The 15451-nt window shown below is 61.3% G+C and overlaps 1 protein-coding gene across 1 annotated transcript; it reads left to right on the plus strand.

The window, feature by feature from the left end:
* Positions 1 to 4297: 4297 nt before the first annotated feature.
* IL11RA (interleukin 11 receptor subunit alpha) lies at positions 4298 to 15190 on the plus strand (the record flags this gene model as incomplete). The annotated part of the gene is given in 15 exon segments (XM_082336616.1): positions 4298 to 4444; positions 4448 to 4480; positions 4483 to 4506; positions 9830 to 9929; positions 10298 to 10358; positions 10477 to 10643; positions 10832 to 10946; positions 11844 to 11876; positions 12265 to 12428; positions 12569 to 12732; positions 12848 to 12989; positions 13464 to 13559; positions 13756 to 13855; positions 14517 to 14599; positions 14705 to 15190. Coding segments are annotated over 15 exon segments (1449 nt in total). The 3' UTR covers positions 14725 to 15190.
* Between the last annotated feature and the right edge of the window lie 261 nt (positions 15191 to 15451).

Raw genomic sequence — 15451 nt, forward strand, 5'->3', positions numbered from 1 at the left:
GACGCCTGGGGCTGCTCCCCAACCTCCTGGTGTGGATTTTCAGAGCTGGGCATGGCAGCATGGAGGCAGAGGAGATGCTGCAGGGATGCAGCATCCCGCTTCAGGGATGGATTTGGGAAGATGTCCCAAGAATAGGGCTTCTGCGGAGCTTTGCAGGTCCCTGGGGATGGGGGGAGACCCCAAGGTGCCAGGGAGCCACATGGGACCCTGCCATGGCCCCTTGCTCTGCACGAGCACTGGAGGTGTTGGGTGCCCGGGGCTAATTTTAAACCTTGGCCAAAACACCATCCGGCTTGTTCTGCCTCCGGCGGGGAGGCAGGGAGAGGCCAGGCGGTGAAATACTGGTGGTGCTGCCATGTGGTTTCTGCCAGGCAGCTGGGGCCAGGCAGCCTTGCCTGCACGCAGGCAGGGCAGCGGGCAGGGGAAGGCAGGGAACTGCGGGGGTGTGGAGGAAGGGATGTGCAGGGGTGGGTTTTCCAGAAGCACCAGCTGTAATCTTAAACCCGTGCGGGTGGCTGCAGAGGGGGGGCCTCCCAAAATCTGCTCCTACCCAAAGGTGCTGGGCTTCACCCCATGAGGGGCTGGGGTCTCGCTGGCAGCACCCCAGTCCTTGGGCAAGCCAGGGGTGGCCGGGGGGGCTGTGGGAAGAGGGAGCTACTCATGCTGCCGGCCAGGTGCCGAGCATGCCGGGAGAGAGGAAAGCCTGGGAGACTCGTTCAGAAACAAGGCTGCCCTTTTATTCTCCTTTACGACTGCATTTTAATATCCACAAACACCCCTCCCTCCCCGGGCTGCTGCCAGCAGAGCCTGTATCGCCTGCACTTGGCCCGCCGAGAAACCCCGGCCAAAACCCTGGGCCCCAGCGCAGGGGAGAAGATTATTTTTCTCCCCTCGTTTTTTTTTAATATATGTTTTCTATAGCTCTAATTAGACGGGCTTGAGCCCCGGCCAAGGCAAACACACCTGGGGGAGCTTCGCCTTACAGACCCCATCTGCTGTGTCGGGGGCTCTGCTCCCCACACAGCCGCTGCCTGGCCCCTTTATAGGGGAGGGGGCTGCTGGGGGGGGCGGGTAGGACCGCTCCCACACCAAGCCACCGAGCAGCCTCCACAGAGGAGGAGAGCCCAGTGAGGCGGCGTGGGGAGATGGTGCAGAGGCAGCAGGGGCACCCGGCGGAGCCCCGTCCCACAGCAAGACCCCCGTCCGGTGTGGAGCTGAGGTATCTTACCCCCCTGACAGTGCTGCTGTGGTGGCACGGGGCTCTGCGCCCACCGGGGCAGAATGCTGCGGGAGGCGGGGTGCAGTGGGTACCAGAGAGGTTTCGCTCTCCTGGGGTGACAGCGTGAGTGCATCCATGGGTTGCAGTCCCAAAAATCTGCCTGTGCCTGGGGAGGGAGGATGCAGGGGCTCCCCAGTGTGTACGGGTATGTGTCGGGCTGCAGGACCACCTGCCTGGTGACACCCATCCAGGGACCTTTCGGGAAAGCGAGCAGGGGACATCAATGTGCCAGGCCACCACAATGGCTTGCACTGACAGCCAAATCCACGCTGGGCTGAGCTTCAGGTGCTTCTTCCCGTGACTGCTGGCTTTCTTGTGAGGCATTTTGGCTGGGCTGCTATGCCTCTGGTTGTTTCAGGGGCCACCCTGAAACCCTCATTGCTGGCGGGCTGAGCAGCACCAGCACCCCCACACTGGGGTCTGGTGGGTCCCACATCACATCTGTGTCTAACTGGAGCCAAGGGAGCTCCTGGGGGTCTCTGCTTGCCCACCTTGGAGTCCCAGCTCTTCTGGGACAGGGCTGCATACCCTGACTGTGTAATGTGGGCCAGGGAGGAGCAGCACCCTCAGGTGGCACCCATTGCCACGGCCCATCGAGAAGGACATTTCCTCCTCCCCTCCGCGTGTCATCCTCAGGGATGGATGCAGCACACCATCCCCTCCTGCTCCATCTGCCCAAGCAGTGAGCAGGCAGCACTGAGCAGGCATCGCTGCTGCAAACTGCCCTCCCGGTGCCCCGGGTGCCACTGACTGCTCCCAGGAGGAGCTCCGGCAGCCACTTCACCCTCCACCCCCTGGCTGGTGGAGTGGAGATGCCTGCAAAGGGAAATACCGGGTGCTTTGGCATGCACCCCCCTGGTGCACCCAAGCCCTTTGCACCGGCATCACCATCTTGGGGCAATAATAACTGTGGTGGCAGCTTAAAATATAAAAAGCAGGATCCAGCCTCGCCAGGACCTGCTGGCTCCCTTCAGGTGATGAGCTGGGCTGCGGGGGTTGTACAGGCTGGGATGTGCCTCTGTCCCCCTCCGTCAAGTGTGCCAGGCTGGAGGGTTTCCCTGTGCATAGGGGGATTTTGGGTCACAGCAGCTGCTGGTCCTTGGTGCCTCTAGCCGGAGCCAGGGCTGTGCAGAGGGCAGCTCGAGCGTTTGGCGAAGGATTTTGGAGCTGCCTTGGCCCCCAGTCAGAGCAGGCTGCAACGGGAACATTTCGAAATTCTCTTGGATGAGGAAAATTCCACGGGCAGCCCCCCTCCGGAGAAAGTTTGGGATGGCTGAAATGTTTGGAGTGAGAGGCTTCTTGCTTTTGTTTACTCTGAACTACAACATTGGAGGGGGGGAAAAAAGAACCCCAAAGGAAAAAAAAGAGACAATAGGAGCCTGTAAACAGAGCTGGCCCGCGCGGGGCCAGGGCATCTCTCCAGCTTCATGGAAGGAGATGTGTCAGCACGCTCACCGTGTTGCCCTGCTTTTCCCCCCCCCAGCTCGGATACGATTGCACTTAATCTTTCAGGAGAACTTGGTTGGGTTTTTTTCCCCCCAGCAGAAAATGAGCTGGTGGGTGTTTTTCCAACCTTCTCAACTCAGGCAGGGCACAGCCCCCATCCCCTGGACCTGTGCTGCAGCCCCCAGCCTCGGTGCTGGGCTTCTGCCCCAGCTTTTCCCCACTTCTTGGCACTTCTCCACCTCTCCTTTTGGCTTGGGGGCTGCCATCTGATTGACCTGGCATGAGGCGGGGGGCACGGATGCTGCCGCAGCGAGGTGTTTCCCCAGCCTCCATCCCCTGCGGCCCCTGGGCTGCGTCTCCTTAGCGAGGCAGGCAGGGTTGCCTCCAAGCTTGGAGAAGACAAGCTATGGTTATCCCACCAGGTGCCAGAGCCTGGCACCAGCATCCCCACATTGCACATTGCCGGGGGTCTGCAACTGCCAGCCTGCCCCCATGCAGGGGTGCTGCCAGCGGGGTGCAACGGGTTAATGGGCCACCCTTTGATGGTGGCTTTATTTGGCTGCCCAGGTGGCCCTTAATGACACCTGAAATCCCTCTCCGGCCCAAAAGGGATCTTGTTTTGCAAAAGGAGTGACAGCAAATTGCTAGCTGGGGGAGCGTTTGTGCCGCAGTACGGTGAGCTGTTTATTTTGGCCCTGCTGCCCTGCAGCGTTTTGGCTGACCTGGGCGCCTTCGTGCCTCCGGGATGGAGCTGAGCCCGATGGCTCCCAGGCACTGGGGCACAGGGAGGGATGGAGGGAGCACCAGGCAGGGGGTGCTGTGGGGACCCTCTCCTGCCTGGAGTTCCCGGCTCCAGGCTGGAATTCGTCGGGAGCATCAGGAGGAGCTGGGCTTGTGTGACGCGCTCACATATATGCACATATATACGTATGTGCCCTACATATATGGATGCATATGCTCTTCTGTCAGCTCCAGGGCCAGCTTATGGGGGGAGTTTGTTCTGGGGGATGCAGACGCTGCTGGGGGGGTGAGATGCCAGGGTGCAGGCTGGTTCCCGGCTGCCCCGTCATGCTGGGAGCTGCGGGTTCACTGAAACCTCTACCAGGCTGGGCTGAGCCCAAGAGCAGAAAAATATCCCAAATCCTAAAACGTTCCCGGGACAGGAAAAGCCTTTCCCACCCTGCTTTAATCACAGGGTGGCCCAGGTCCCTGCCGGCGGGTCCCACCCGTGTCTCCAGATCCGGCACCATGCCCATCCCTGTCCCGCAACCCTGTGCCAAGGACAGTGGGGGTGCAGCCCCCCAACAATTCCATCCCTCCATCTTAAAAATGATCTCCCGGCTGTAAAGAAACCCACCAGCACTACAGCTACAGCACCGGTGGGTTTCTTTACAGCCGGGAGATTATTTTTAGGAATTTCTCTGGCACGTGGCTTGGGGGGGGAAGAGCGCGGGGATGGGGACAGAGATGGGGGGGCCCCTTCTCTCCCCCCTCTGAATGTAACGCTGCCAGCTGGCGTGGCGTCGGGGCTGCTGGCTGCTAACAGAGCCCTCGCTGTTTTGGCCCTTGCCAATGCCTCTGGTTACAACTGGGAGCCAGAGACGTCTCCTTCCCGTGGGATGGAGCAGGGGAGGGCGGAAATCGGGGCGTTGGGGTGGAAGTTTTGCGTCCGGGGCAGGAGCAGAGCCTGACCTCCGCGAAGACGCCGGCATGCTGAGGTAGCCTCCTGGCCCCCCAGCACCGGGTCCCGCTAGCAGCTGCCAGCCCCACGGAGGAGAGAGGTGACCCTCGGGATATGGGGGGCTTTGGGCTTGGCTTTGGACACCAGTGGGGCTGTGGTCAGCCAGGTGTCGCCAGGGGATGTCGTGGGGGGGTTGGTCCGGGTTGGATGGAGATGTGCGTTGTACCTGGCTGTGGACGTGAATGGGTTTCCTGGGCTGAGCTGGGGTTAACCCCACACTTGGGCTGCATTGGGTTTATCCCCACATTTGGGCCATGTAATGCCATGATTGGGCTGTGCTGGGTTTAACCCCATATTTGGGCTGAGCTGGGGCTGACCACACTCCTGGGCTGCATTAGGTTTAGCCCCACATTTGGACTGTGCTGGGGTTGACCCTGTGTTTGGACTGAGCTGGATTTTAACCCTGTGTTTGGCCTGAACTGGGGTTCACCCCACTCCCGAGCTGTGTTGACTTTAACCCCACATTTGGACTGCATAACCCCATGTTTGGGCATCTAACCCCACATTTTGGCAGAGCTAGGTTTAAGACCACTCCTGGGCTGAGCTAGATTTAACCCCACATTTGGACTGCACTGGATTTAACCCCAAGTTTGGACTGCACTGGATTTAATCCCACTCCTGGGTTGAGTGGGATTTAATCCTGCTCCTGGGCTGCGTGGGGTATAATCCCATGTTTGGGCTGACCTGAGTTAAGCCCCACACTGGGGCTGTATTGGGCTTAGCCCCACATTCAGGCTCCACGTCGGGTTTATTGGACTGCATTGGCCTTGCAGGGAAAGGCTGCAACTGTTTTTACTGGTTTAACTAGGGTAATTCCAGTGTGCTGGGGTTGCACTGGCTGCAGTTGTGCATGTGTGTGTGCTGGCTCAGCTCAGCCTGGCATGGTGCCGCCCCCAGCAGGCATGGGGACCCTTGGGCGCTCAGTCCCCCACTGAAGCAGTGCAGAGGAAAGCAGTCCTTTTTGAGGTCCCCAAGGCACTGGAGGGGCTGGGGACAGCGAGAGGAGCTCTCCCCTTGGCCTTGGGGAGCATCACCCTGGCAGTGCCTACGGTGGGCAAGGAGTTGCCCACGGATGCTGCCGGTGGTCCTGGGGACTGTGCATGGCCTCAGTGGCCCTGGAGGTGGTGGGGGACATGCCTGCCTCCCTGTCAGCACCCATTGCTGAGCTTTCTGCAGCGGGGCATCCAGAGGCTGGGAGGGTGCCAGCAGCATTTAGGGGGCAGGAGTGGCTGGTTGCAGGGGACCATCCCAGCAGCGGGGTCAATCGTCCCCCTGCCCCGAAGGTGCATGTTGGTGCAATAATGATGGAGGTCACCGATGCTGCAGGGGTGGGATGCTGCCGCGTTTCTGGGCAGATCAGCGGCCACGGGGATGGACTTGGGCCACGCCATGGCCCCTCGGAGTGGAGCACGGCACTTCTGCAGGGCTGCCAGGAGGAGAGGGGGTTAGTGGGGCACTGTGATCCCAACCCCGCAGGAAAGCAAGAACAGGAGAATTCCTGCTGCTTCGAAACACCACCACCCTTGGCCACGGGACAGGTTTCCCATAGCGAGCACTGGCAGAGAGGAGAGTCTGGGGTGTGGGGCCAGAGATGCACCCCCAGCTGAGGGGCAGGAGTACAGTGTGATGCCATCTCCAGGGTGTTAGAGCCGGCCGGCGTCAGGCATCACCCCTTGCAGAGCAGCTTTTTGCAGGTGGGTGACTCTGGCAGGGCCCGGCACGCAGCAGGCAGGGCTGCCAAGTGCTCTTGGGTTGTTTTACTTGCCACATCTCTGTTGCAGCGATGCTGCCCCAGACAACCCTGGGGAGAGGGTAGGAGGCACCCCAGCTTTCTGTGCACAGTGGGGAGCATCCCATGTCTCCCCGCTGCCATCTTCAGCCCTGCGGCACGGCATCGTCTGTTTGTGTCCCGCCCCCGCCACCCCCAGCTCTGCATGCAGCTCATTCTCTTTGAAGAGCGACTTCAAATGAAGCAAAACAAAAAACAAAACCAAAACCCACTGTCTTTCAAAGCACCCAGCGCAATGGAAAGTTGGCCTCCCCCAGGAATCTGCGCTGGGCTTTGCCAGGCCACAGCGGGGCATGGCACAGAGCGGTTGTACCGGGGGGACTGTCACACCCCACGTGGACATCAGTGCCAGTGCACACGGCTGTGAGTTTGGGGAATGTTTTGGCTCACAGTGTTTCAGTTTGGATGCAGGAAGGAGCTCATGGCAGGATTTCTTCCCTGCAGCTCCCCAAAAACTTTTGGTTGAACTCAAACGATGCTCAGCGGGACAGCAGGGTCGGTGCAGGATGGAGAGTAGCACCTTGCGTTTCTGACTCACATCCATGGGTGCCACACAGAGCCTGGTCACCCTGGCCATGTTGGTGATGAGACCATCCTGTGCCAAGGGAACAGAGTCAGGCACCGCTTCCCTCCCCGCTGGGGCCAAGCCACAGCCCGAGGCTGGGCTGGGTCCCTCTGCCCCGGCCATGGCCACGGGAGGTCACCCAGCCCTGGGCGGGCAGCAGACGCCTCTCGGGATTAGCATGCAGGGAGCAAAAAAAGCTCTGATTGTTCCCTCTGTCCCCACTCAGCTCCGGGACCACTGTGCCGGGGCTCCCTGTCCCCAGGATGTGCCGCCACTGGTGCAAGCACAGAGGGATGTTTTCTCCGCCTATGTGCCCATCTGTGGAGGTGCAGAGCCACTAAGGAAGGTGGCCAGGCAATGCACATGTGTGTGCATTCATTTGCACGACTGTTTTCCTCTCAGTGAAGGAGTTTGGTTGCAGAAAGTAAAGGGATCCTTTCTGAGCAGGCTGTTTTGCAGCACTGCCTGGCCTGGAGCACCTGGCCCCCTGCCATGCCGCCGCACCCGGGGCGAGCGAGGGCTCCGGGTCTTCCCCTGCTCTGCGGCTCTTTCCCCTTTTGTTTGTGGCCTTTGGGCAGGCGAGGAAGGGCTTGCCCTGTTTCTTCTCTCTGTGGTGATGTTCGGTCGTGGCTAGGTTTTGGCAGTGCTCGGGCGGGTCATTTACTAAGCCAATGTGTGTGCCTGGGGGGGCTCGGTGCTGCCTTCCACCATGCTTCGCTGGCAGGGGTGGGCAGCTGCCCAGAAGAGCCCATCCGAGGCAGGGGAGCTCATGGGGTGCTGGGGTGAGGATGGGGAGCACTGGGGGGCCCTGGGGCAGAGGGTGCAGGGTATCCCTCAGGGTGAGTGGTGGGGAACCACCGAGAGGTCACCGTGGAGATCAGGGCTTGGGATGCAGCTGGGGATGGGGTCTGCAGAGATGCCCTCTGCCACCACGTAAGGGTCTGGGGTGCCTCTGGGTCTGTTGGCAATGCCACCTGCAGCCCAGCTGGCCGGGCAGGGCTTACACCATTCCCCGGGGACATTAACAGCAGCTGGCTGCAAATCGTGGCGTGCCCCCAGCTCTTCCCTTGTCCGTGCAGGGAAAGATGCCTTTCGGCATCGTGGCTGCAGGGTCATTTTTCCAGACTGGCCTTGAATCAGTCAGTGGCCCGAGACCTAGCAAACTCATATCAGCAGTGAGGCAGCGTCCAGAGCATATCCCTCCGCCACACAGCGGCATGGTGGATGATGGGTGCAGCAGCTCTGCCTTCACCCTCCGCAGCGCTTGCACAAAAACCCAGGGTGGCTGGGAGAAGAAATGATTTTATTTTAAAACTATTTCTCTCTCTCCACACTAACACGCTCTCCCTTCTCCCTGACCCCCCCCCAGCACCATCCCCTTAACTCTGGCCCACGTGGTGTTTGGAGTTATTTTTGGTTGCTGCTTTTAAGTGTATTTTAAGTCTTTTTTTTTTTTTTCCATCACCAAAATATTTTACTTTCAGGCCGAATGTTCCCAGTTAGTTACAAGCATAGTTTTGGCAGAGACCTTTTAACTGATGTTTCTTGGGAATGTTTCTATGGGTGGTTTGGTAGGAAAAGCTTATGACAGTCTCATGAAATTATTTACGTTTGGGGCTTGCATTTGAGGCTGCCTGGCGTGCTCAGGACAGGGTTGATGCAGTGTGCTGCACGCCTTCCCCACTGCTCTCACTGGGTTGCAGCACATCACCTTATAGCTCTCGTTTCCTTCGCCACGCGGTTTGGTCTGCGGCTGTGGGCACCTACCCACAGGAGAGGAACCGGCAGCTGCTCTGGGGTGCCTTTGCAGGGCTGGAGCATCCCTCCCTGGAGCCCCTCGGCTGTTCAACTCAGGTGACTCAGGGGGACATGGATTTACACCCGCGAGCTGCAGCCTGCATTTGGGGCTGGCAGGGAGCTCACTGCCTCCTGCGCCCTCAGCCCCTGCCCGCCTGCAGCTGGGAGCAGAGCCGAACAATATGGGTGTAAATAAACAGGCCTGCCCATTCGTGGGGGGTGGGCAGGGGTGTCTTTGAGAGAGAAATGATTCAGCTGTCTGTGCCTGCTGGGGGCAGGCGGGGCTGGCTGATAGGGACGGTGTGTGCTGCTGATATGGATGGCGTGATGCTGGCCAGGACGGATGCCCTGAGGTGATGCTGGCTGGCACAGACAGGGTGATGCTGGCTGGCATGGACAGGGTGACGCTGGCTGATATGTGCAGGATGATGCAGGCTGGAACAGATGCCTCAGGGTGATGCTGGCTGGCGTGGACAGGGTGATGCTGGCTGTGCTGTGGTGGGGAAACCCCAGTCTGTGGCTGGGGTTGACCCATGGTGAGTTGGGTGCACATCTCTGACTGAGCATCCCTTGCACTTCTTGCCCCAGACCAAGTGGTGATCTCTGAGTGGAAGGGATTTCAGGGCTGTTCTCCCTATGTCCAGAGACCCTAAATGGCCTGGAAGGGCACAGACCTGCACAGACCACCCCTGCAGTGGGTTCAGGGATGGGCAGTGATGCGGGACCCCCAGCCAGCCCCACTCTCGATACGCTCTGAGCTCTCAGACCTGCTCTCCCTGGCTGTGTGAGCCTGTTCAGATGTAACTGCTGTCTCCTGCCATGTAAATACAGGCCAGAATTTCTCCTCGGCCCATTCCCGCTCCAGCTGCACCAGCACAGGTCTCTGGACCACCCCAGGGCTGGGAGCCAGCCAGGGCTCCCAGCACAGGACTGCAATGGCAAAGAGCCCTTAATTCCACCAGCCCACGCAGCCCTGAGCTCCTGGTCAGTGTTTGCCCTTTGCATCCTCCCTCCAAGCATGGGGACCCCTCGGCCAGGACCCTGCCAGCTGTCCCGGCGGTGCAGTCCCCATGCTGTCCCCAGCAGGATGGAGCGAGACAAGAGGGAGATGTGGGGTCCATGGTCGTGCAGGGGTGCTCTGGGCTGTGGACCCTGCCAACCACCCCATCGCAGGGGATAACACCCTCTCCCTCCCTGCTCTGCCTCCTCCAGATGCGCAGTCCCATCCCAGGCCTGGGCAGAGTGATGGTGTTCCTCGCGGCAGCCCTGGCGTCAGCCTCCCTCACCGTCCCCGAGGGCTGGGGAGAGGAAGGTGAGCCCCTGCAAGGCCCCCACGCAGCCCGCCATGTCCCAGGCATGGGGACCCTGGGGGCACCCCATTCCCCCCAGGCAGGCAGAGACCTACCAGAGTCAGGGTGTACACAAAACGCAGCCCCATGGCAATGGATGTCCTCTGGCCAGCAGCCCCCTGCAGCTGCCCATTGCCCAGCCCCAACTGGGACCAGTCCTTCCCAGTCCCCCATGGTGGTACCTGCATGAATCAAGACCCCACAGCCAGCACCTAGCTCCCCAGGGGGGTACAGCCCCAGCTTGCCCACCTTGACCCCCAGCCCTGGCACGGGGTGGCACGTGGTGGCACGGGGTGGTAACACCCATCTGGGGATGTGTGTGTCCCTCCAGGTGTGCAGTATGGACAGGTGGGGACAGAGGTGACCCTGTCATGCGCCGGTGCCTATTCCAGGTAGGTGTTTTCCTTGCAAACTGGGGGATTTATCCAATGTGATGGTTTACAGGGTGGTCCTGGGGTGACACTGCCGTCCGTGTCTTCTAACACTGCCTGCCCTGTCTCTCCTCCCCAGCTCGCCAGTGCAATGGAGACGGGCGGGTGCTGCGGCGCTGCCGGAGGGCTCGGCCGTCCGGCGGGGAGCCCTGGTGCTGCCGCGTACCAGCTTGGCCACTGCGGGAACCTATAGCTGCCACAGCGAGGACGGTGGCCTCCTGCACGCCGTGTCCCTGCGGCTGGGGTGTGAGTAGCATCTTCGTGGGCTGGAGTACGGGGGGCGTGTGGCCCCACCAGGATGGGCCAGTGGTGCCCATGTCCCTGGCAGGGGCTTGCCAAGAGGGGACTTCATGGTGACACATGGGCCCCTGCGTGCCAGCTGGGCTGCGGGATGGGGGACTCGTCGCTGACCATCGCTTCCCCCCGGACCCCAGACCTGCCGGGGGTCCCCTTTGTGTCCTGCAGAGCGTCTGACTACGAGAATTTCTCCTGCTCCTGGACCTCCAGTGTGGAGACCTTCCTCCCCACTAGATACATCACGACCTACAGGTGACGTATCCCTACAGGGCACAAGCTGGGGGGTTTACATGGTGAGCCCTGGGTCCCGTCCAAGGATAAGCACCAAATCCTGCTGGCCATCTGGCCCACACCCTGGGTTCACCATGCTGCACCCTGGGGCAGGTCATGTTTTGGGGTGAGCAGAGCACCGAGCATTTGCTCACTCCAAGGGGGGTCCCCCAGCAGCACTGGGGGGCCAGCACAGGCAGGCTCCCTCCCTGCCGACAGCTCTGCCAGCACCAGAGGGGCTATAAAAGAGAAGCAGGTCATCTGCAAGCCACCGAGCGCTTCAGCATGCTTAGGGATGAAAGGAGCCCCGACAGCATCTCTGCTTCTAATTATCCCGGCAGGCCAAATTAGCAGGCTGCTTTGAAGTCAGCCGGAGCCCATAAAGCACAGCCCTGCTGAAAGATGCAGAGTGGGGGGGCTGGGGGCTCGTTGGGGAGGGGGCTGCATGGAGCAATGGGGGCTCGTCAGGGAGAAGGCGGTGGGAAGGAAGGGGATTTGGGGGCCATAGGGTGAGGGCAAAGCCAGCTGCTGGGGAGTTGCTTTTATCAGTGTCCCTGTGCCTTTGCTGCTGTTGCGTGATGAAACCCTGGGTGCGTGAGGAGGGGTCCTCCGAGAATGACCCTCATGGGCACCCCGCCATCTCGCTCCCCTGGGACCCCTGGCTCCTGCTGCCAAGCTGCTTGCCAGCAGGGCTGGGCATGGCATGAGCTCCATCGCCTGTGCCGTGCCACCCATAGGCATCAATGCAGGAGTGGGGTGGAGCAGAGCAGCCTCCCAGGACTGGTGCAGAGGCCCCTGTCCCCCCTCTGGGTCACAGTGGGGTTGGCTTCATGCTGTCCCCTCATTCTCACTCTCTGCTTTTCTGTCTCTCCATGGCAGGAAGAAATCGCTGACAGGCGAAGAGAAGAGGAGGTAGGACTGCCTCCCACCCTAGTCCCACGCCCTGGGGACTGGCCCCCGTCCCAAAGGCTCTGCCACTCTCCTCCATGGGGTCCCCAGGGCGAGGGCTGGTTGTCCCCTTGGGGGAACCAGCTCCTCAAACCTGGGGGCCTGGGAGAAGGGTTTGCCCCAGGGAGGGACCTTCCCAGGAGGGTCTGTGGCGTTGGGATGGGGGTCACTTCACTCATGCTCAGAGGGATGTGCTGGGCTCTGGAGGGGTGAGGGCAGCTGCCCAGACCCTGCCTGAGCCAACACAGGGGCTGCCTTCTCCACTGGGCTCTCGGCATGGGGTGTCTCCACATGGCACCACCTTGGTGACAGGCAGGGGGGACATGTCACCACCCCACTTCCCCATCTGCAGGAACAAGAACGGGCACGTGGGGCCATGCCTGCAGGATCCGTCCCGCCCCGGCACCTGCACTGTCCATGGGTCGGAGTTCTGGAGCTCCTACCGCCTGAACATCACCGAGGTGAACCCACTGGGCTCCAGCTTCCGCCTCCTCGACGTCACCATGCAGGCCATCAGTGAGTCCCCATCTGTCCCTCTGTCCGTCCCTGTGTCTGTCCATCCCCCGGTCGTCCAGCCCCGGGTGGCAGTGGGGAGCTGAGCATCCCTCTGCATAGCAGTGCAGTGTGACGAGGGCTCCCTCTCCTCTCCTGCGCAGTTAAGCCGGACCCTCCAGAGGGCTTGGTGGTAGAGCCCATCCCCCTGGCCCCGCGGCGGCTCCATGTGAGCTGGAAGTATCCCTCTTCCTGGCCCAAGGAGCCCCACTTCCAGCTCAGATTTCGGCTGCAGTATCGACCCGTCATCCACCGCTCCTGGTCCGTGGTAAGCAGTGGGCAAGGGAAGGCAAAGCTGGCGTGGGAGCAGGGTGGGCATGGGGCCAGGGAGGGCAGCAAGGGGTGCACCCTCCTGTCCCACAGCTCCCGTCTGCCCGGTGCAGGTGGAGACGGTGAACCTCTCGGAGGTGATCACGGATGCCTTTGCTGGGCTGGAGCACGTGGTCCAAGTCAGCGCCAAGGATTTCCTGGATGCGGGGAACTGGAGCGAGTGGAGTGCTGAGGCCCGGGCAACGCCAGTCAGAGGTGCGAGGGGGACAGCCTAAAGCCCCCAGCATCCCTACCAGTTTGTGTCATCCCTCCCCAAAGCCCATCCAGCACCCTGGGCTGCCCCTCTCCAGCCCCTTTCCCATGTCGCCCATTCCCCCCAAATATCACCCAGAGCAAGCCCTAGCTCCTGGGGTCCCTTGAAGGTGACCCAAAAAGCTGATCCCGTGCACCATCCAAAAACTGGCCCCGTGGTGGGAGGCAGAGCTGCAAGGGGACAAAGCATCTCCCAGCCCCACGGCAGGCTGCAGCTGTGCTGCTGCCATTTGGGGATTGCCCCCCAGAGCCTCGGGGCAGAGTGGGGCTCCCATAGCACCAGAAGCAGCCTGGGCGTACTCCTGGGCTCATGGGATCCCTGGGCACAGGGGCACCCTTCTTTGCTCCTCTCTGTGGGTCCCTGGGGTGCTGCCCATGATTTTGGGTGGATGATTCCCATCCCCTCTGTCCTTCCAGACCCAGCCACCACGGCGAGCGAAGAAACCACTACAGATGCCAGCCTGGAGACCCTGGCCGAGGAGCCCTCCCAGGCTCCCAACCCTGAGCCCATCAGTGAGTAGAGCTGGAGGTGGCAGGCAGGAATGGGAACTGCCCGCAGGCAGCTGCCTGCGTGGGCACACGCATGGCTGAGTTATGGGAGGGGTCTCTTGCCCCATGCCCGTGTGTGTCTGGTGTGCTGGGGTGCCCAGGAGCTTGCAATAGGGTCCCCCTGTGGCATCCCTCGGCCGTGACAGTCTCTCTGTTCCAGACCGCAGTGACCCCCTGGAGAAGATGGCCATCCTGGTGTCCCTCGGGATCTTCGCCTTCTTCGTACTGGCTGCTGTTCTCGTCATCACCATCCTCATCTGGTAGGTTGGGTTTTGAGAGGGAGGGGTCTGTGTGATTGCTGTCCCCATCCCACTCTGGCCCTGAACCCCCAGCATGGGGTGCCCTGTGTCCCTGGCCAAACAGACTTGATGCCAGCCCCATAAGCTGGTTCATGCTCCCCTTGCACCTCTGCTACATCAATGCCTCTTCCCAGCACACCCCATCAGCCCAGCCTGGCTGGGCTTTCTGATGTGCCCACAGCCTTTGCCCACAAAGGTCCCATACCTTTCTCTGTATCCCCCAAAGATGCTGCTGCTACTAACATCCCCCCAGGCCTCCTGCCTTCCTGGGGACTCTCCTGCTCTATGGTCAGCGCAGAGACCCCTCCATATGCCTTTGCCCCCAGGAGCCCTTCCCCTGGTCACTGCCTGCTGGTCCTGTCCCCAGGTCCCCTCTCATCCTGCCACTGCTGGGCTCTCCTAGCCACGCCATGGCTCCGCTGTCTGTCCCCGTCCCCAGCCCAGCCCTGCCTGATCCCGTGACCAGCTCCTGCTGTAGCCCTGGAGCTGATGTGCTGGACAGCTGGACGCAGCTGGGCACAGCTGTATGGGGATGCAGAGCAGGACTGCAAGGCACACGTGGGCAGTCCCAGTGCCCAGGGGGGCTGCTCAGGGTCTTCAGCCACCACTGCTCTGTCTCCAGGCTCCGGGTGAGGAAACATGGCAAGGATGAGACCAAACCCCACAACTTCTTGGTTGCTGCCACCCACTTGAAGGCACTGCCGAGTGAGTCGGGGTGCAGGGAGGGTGATGGGGGGGATGCAGGGGAGGGGGTGCTGTTGGGGGGGGGATAGGTCAGTGCCCCTTCTGACCCCTTGCCCTCTCTCTCAGCAGAGGCTCAGATCCTGTAGTGAGCCCTGGCCGGTCCCTGCTCCCTGCACCCGCTTGCCCACGCATGGGACTTGATGCCACTGCTGGCCCCAAGGACCCCACGCCTCTCGGGTCACCCCATGGCTGTGGATGTTGCCGGAGCCCCCAGCGTGCTGGGGGTGCAGGATGGACCCTAAGAAAAGAGACTCTGCTCCCAGGAGCTTTGGGCTGCCTGTGCCTGCCAGGAGCCGGCTGGAGGCACCTTGGACTCAGGGCGACAGGCTAGCCCCACCACCAAGCGCTGCTGAACATATGGGGATGAAATGCTGAGCCAGCTCTACTTCACTGCCTAGTGTCAAGGGGGACCATGGGTGCAGGCTCCCAGGGGTGCCGGGCATCAGTGAGCAGGGGGTGCTGAGCCCTGCCCGTCATCCCCCCACCAGCCACCAGCAGACAGAAGGGACCCCCACCCCCGTCCCTCTGGCCCTCGCCCCCGTGCCGTGGGTGGACAGAGCAGTGATTTCAATAAAGGGGATAGCATTGGCACTATGCAGGCAAGACCCTCTTGCAGATGGTGCTGGGCCAGGGGAGAGGTGAGTGGCACCACGTGAGATGCCAGCTTGGGGACAGTCCTTGCGAGAGGTGCACGGGCAGCAGGGCTGGTCCCCAAACAGGTCAGCCCCCTCCCCAGGAGCCTAGAGGGGCCGAGAGGGACCCTTGCCCAGGCCAGCCCTTGCTGAGTGCCAGAAGAGGATGCAGGCAGATGCC

Source organism: Platalea leucorodia (assembly GCF_965183815.1).
Source record: "Platalea leucorodia genome assembly, chromosome: Z".
Taxonomy (NCBI): Eukaryota; Metazoa; Chordata; class Aves; order Pelecaniformes; family Threskiornithidae; genus Platalea; species Platalea leucorodia.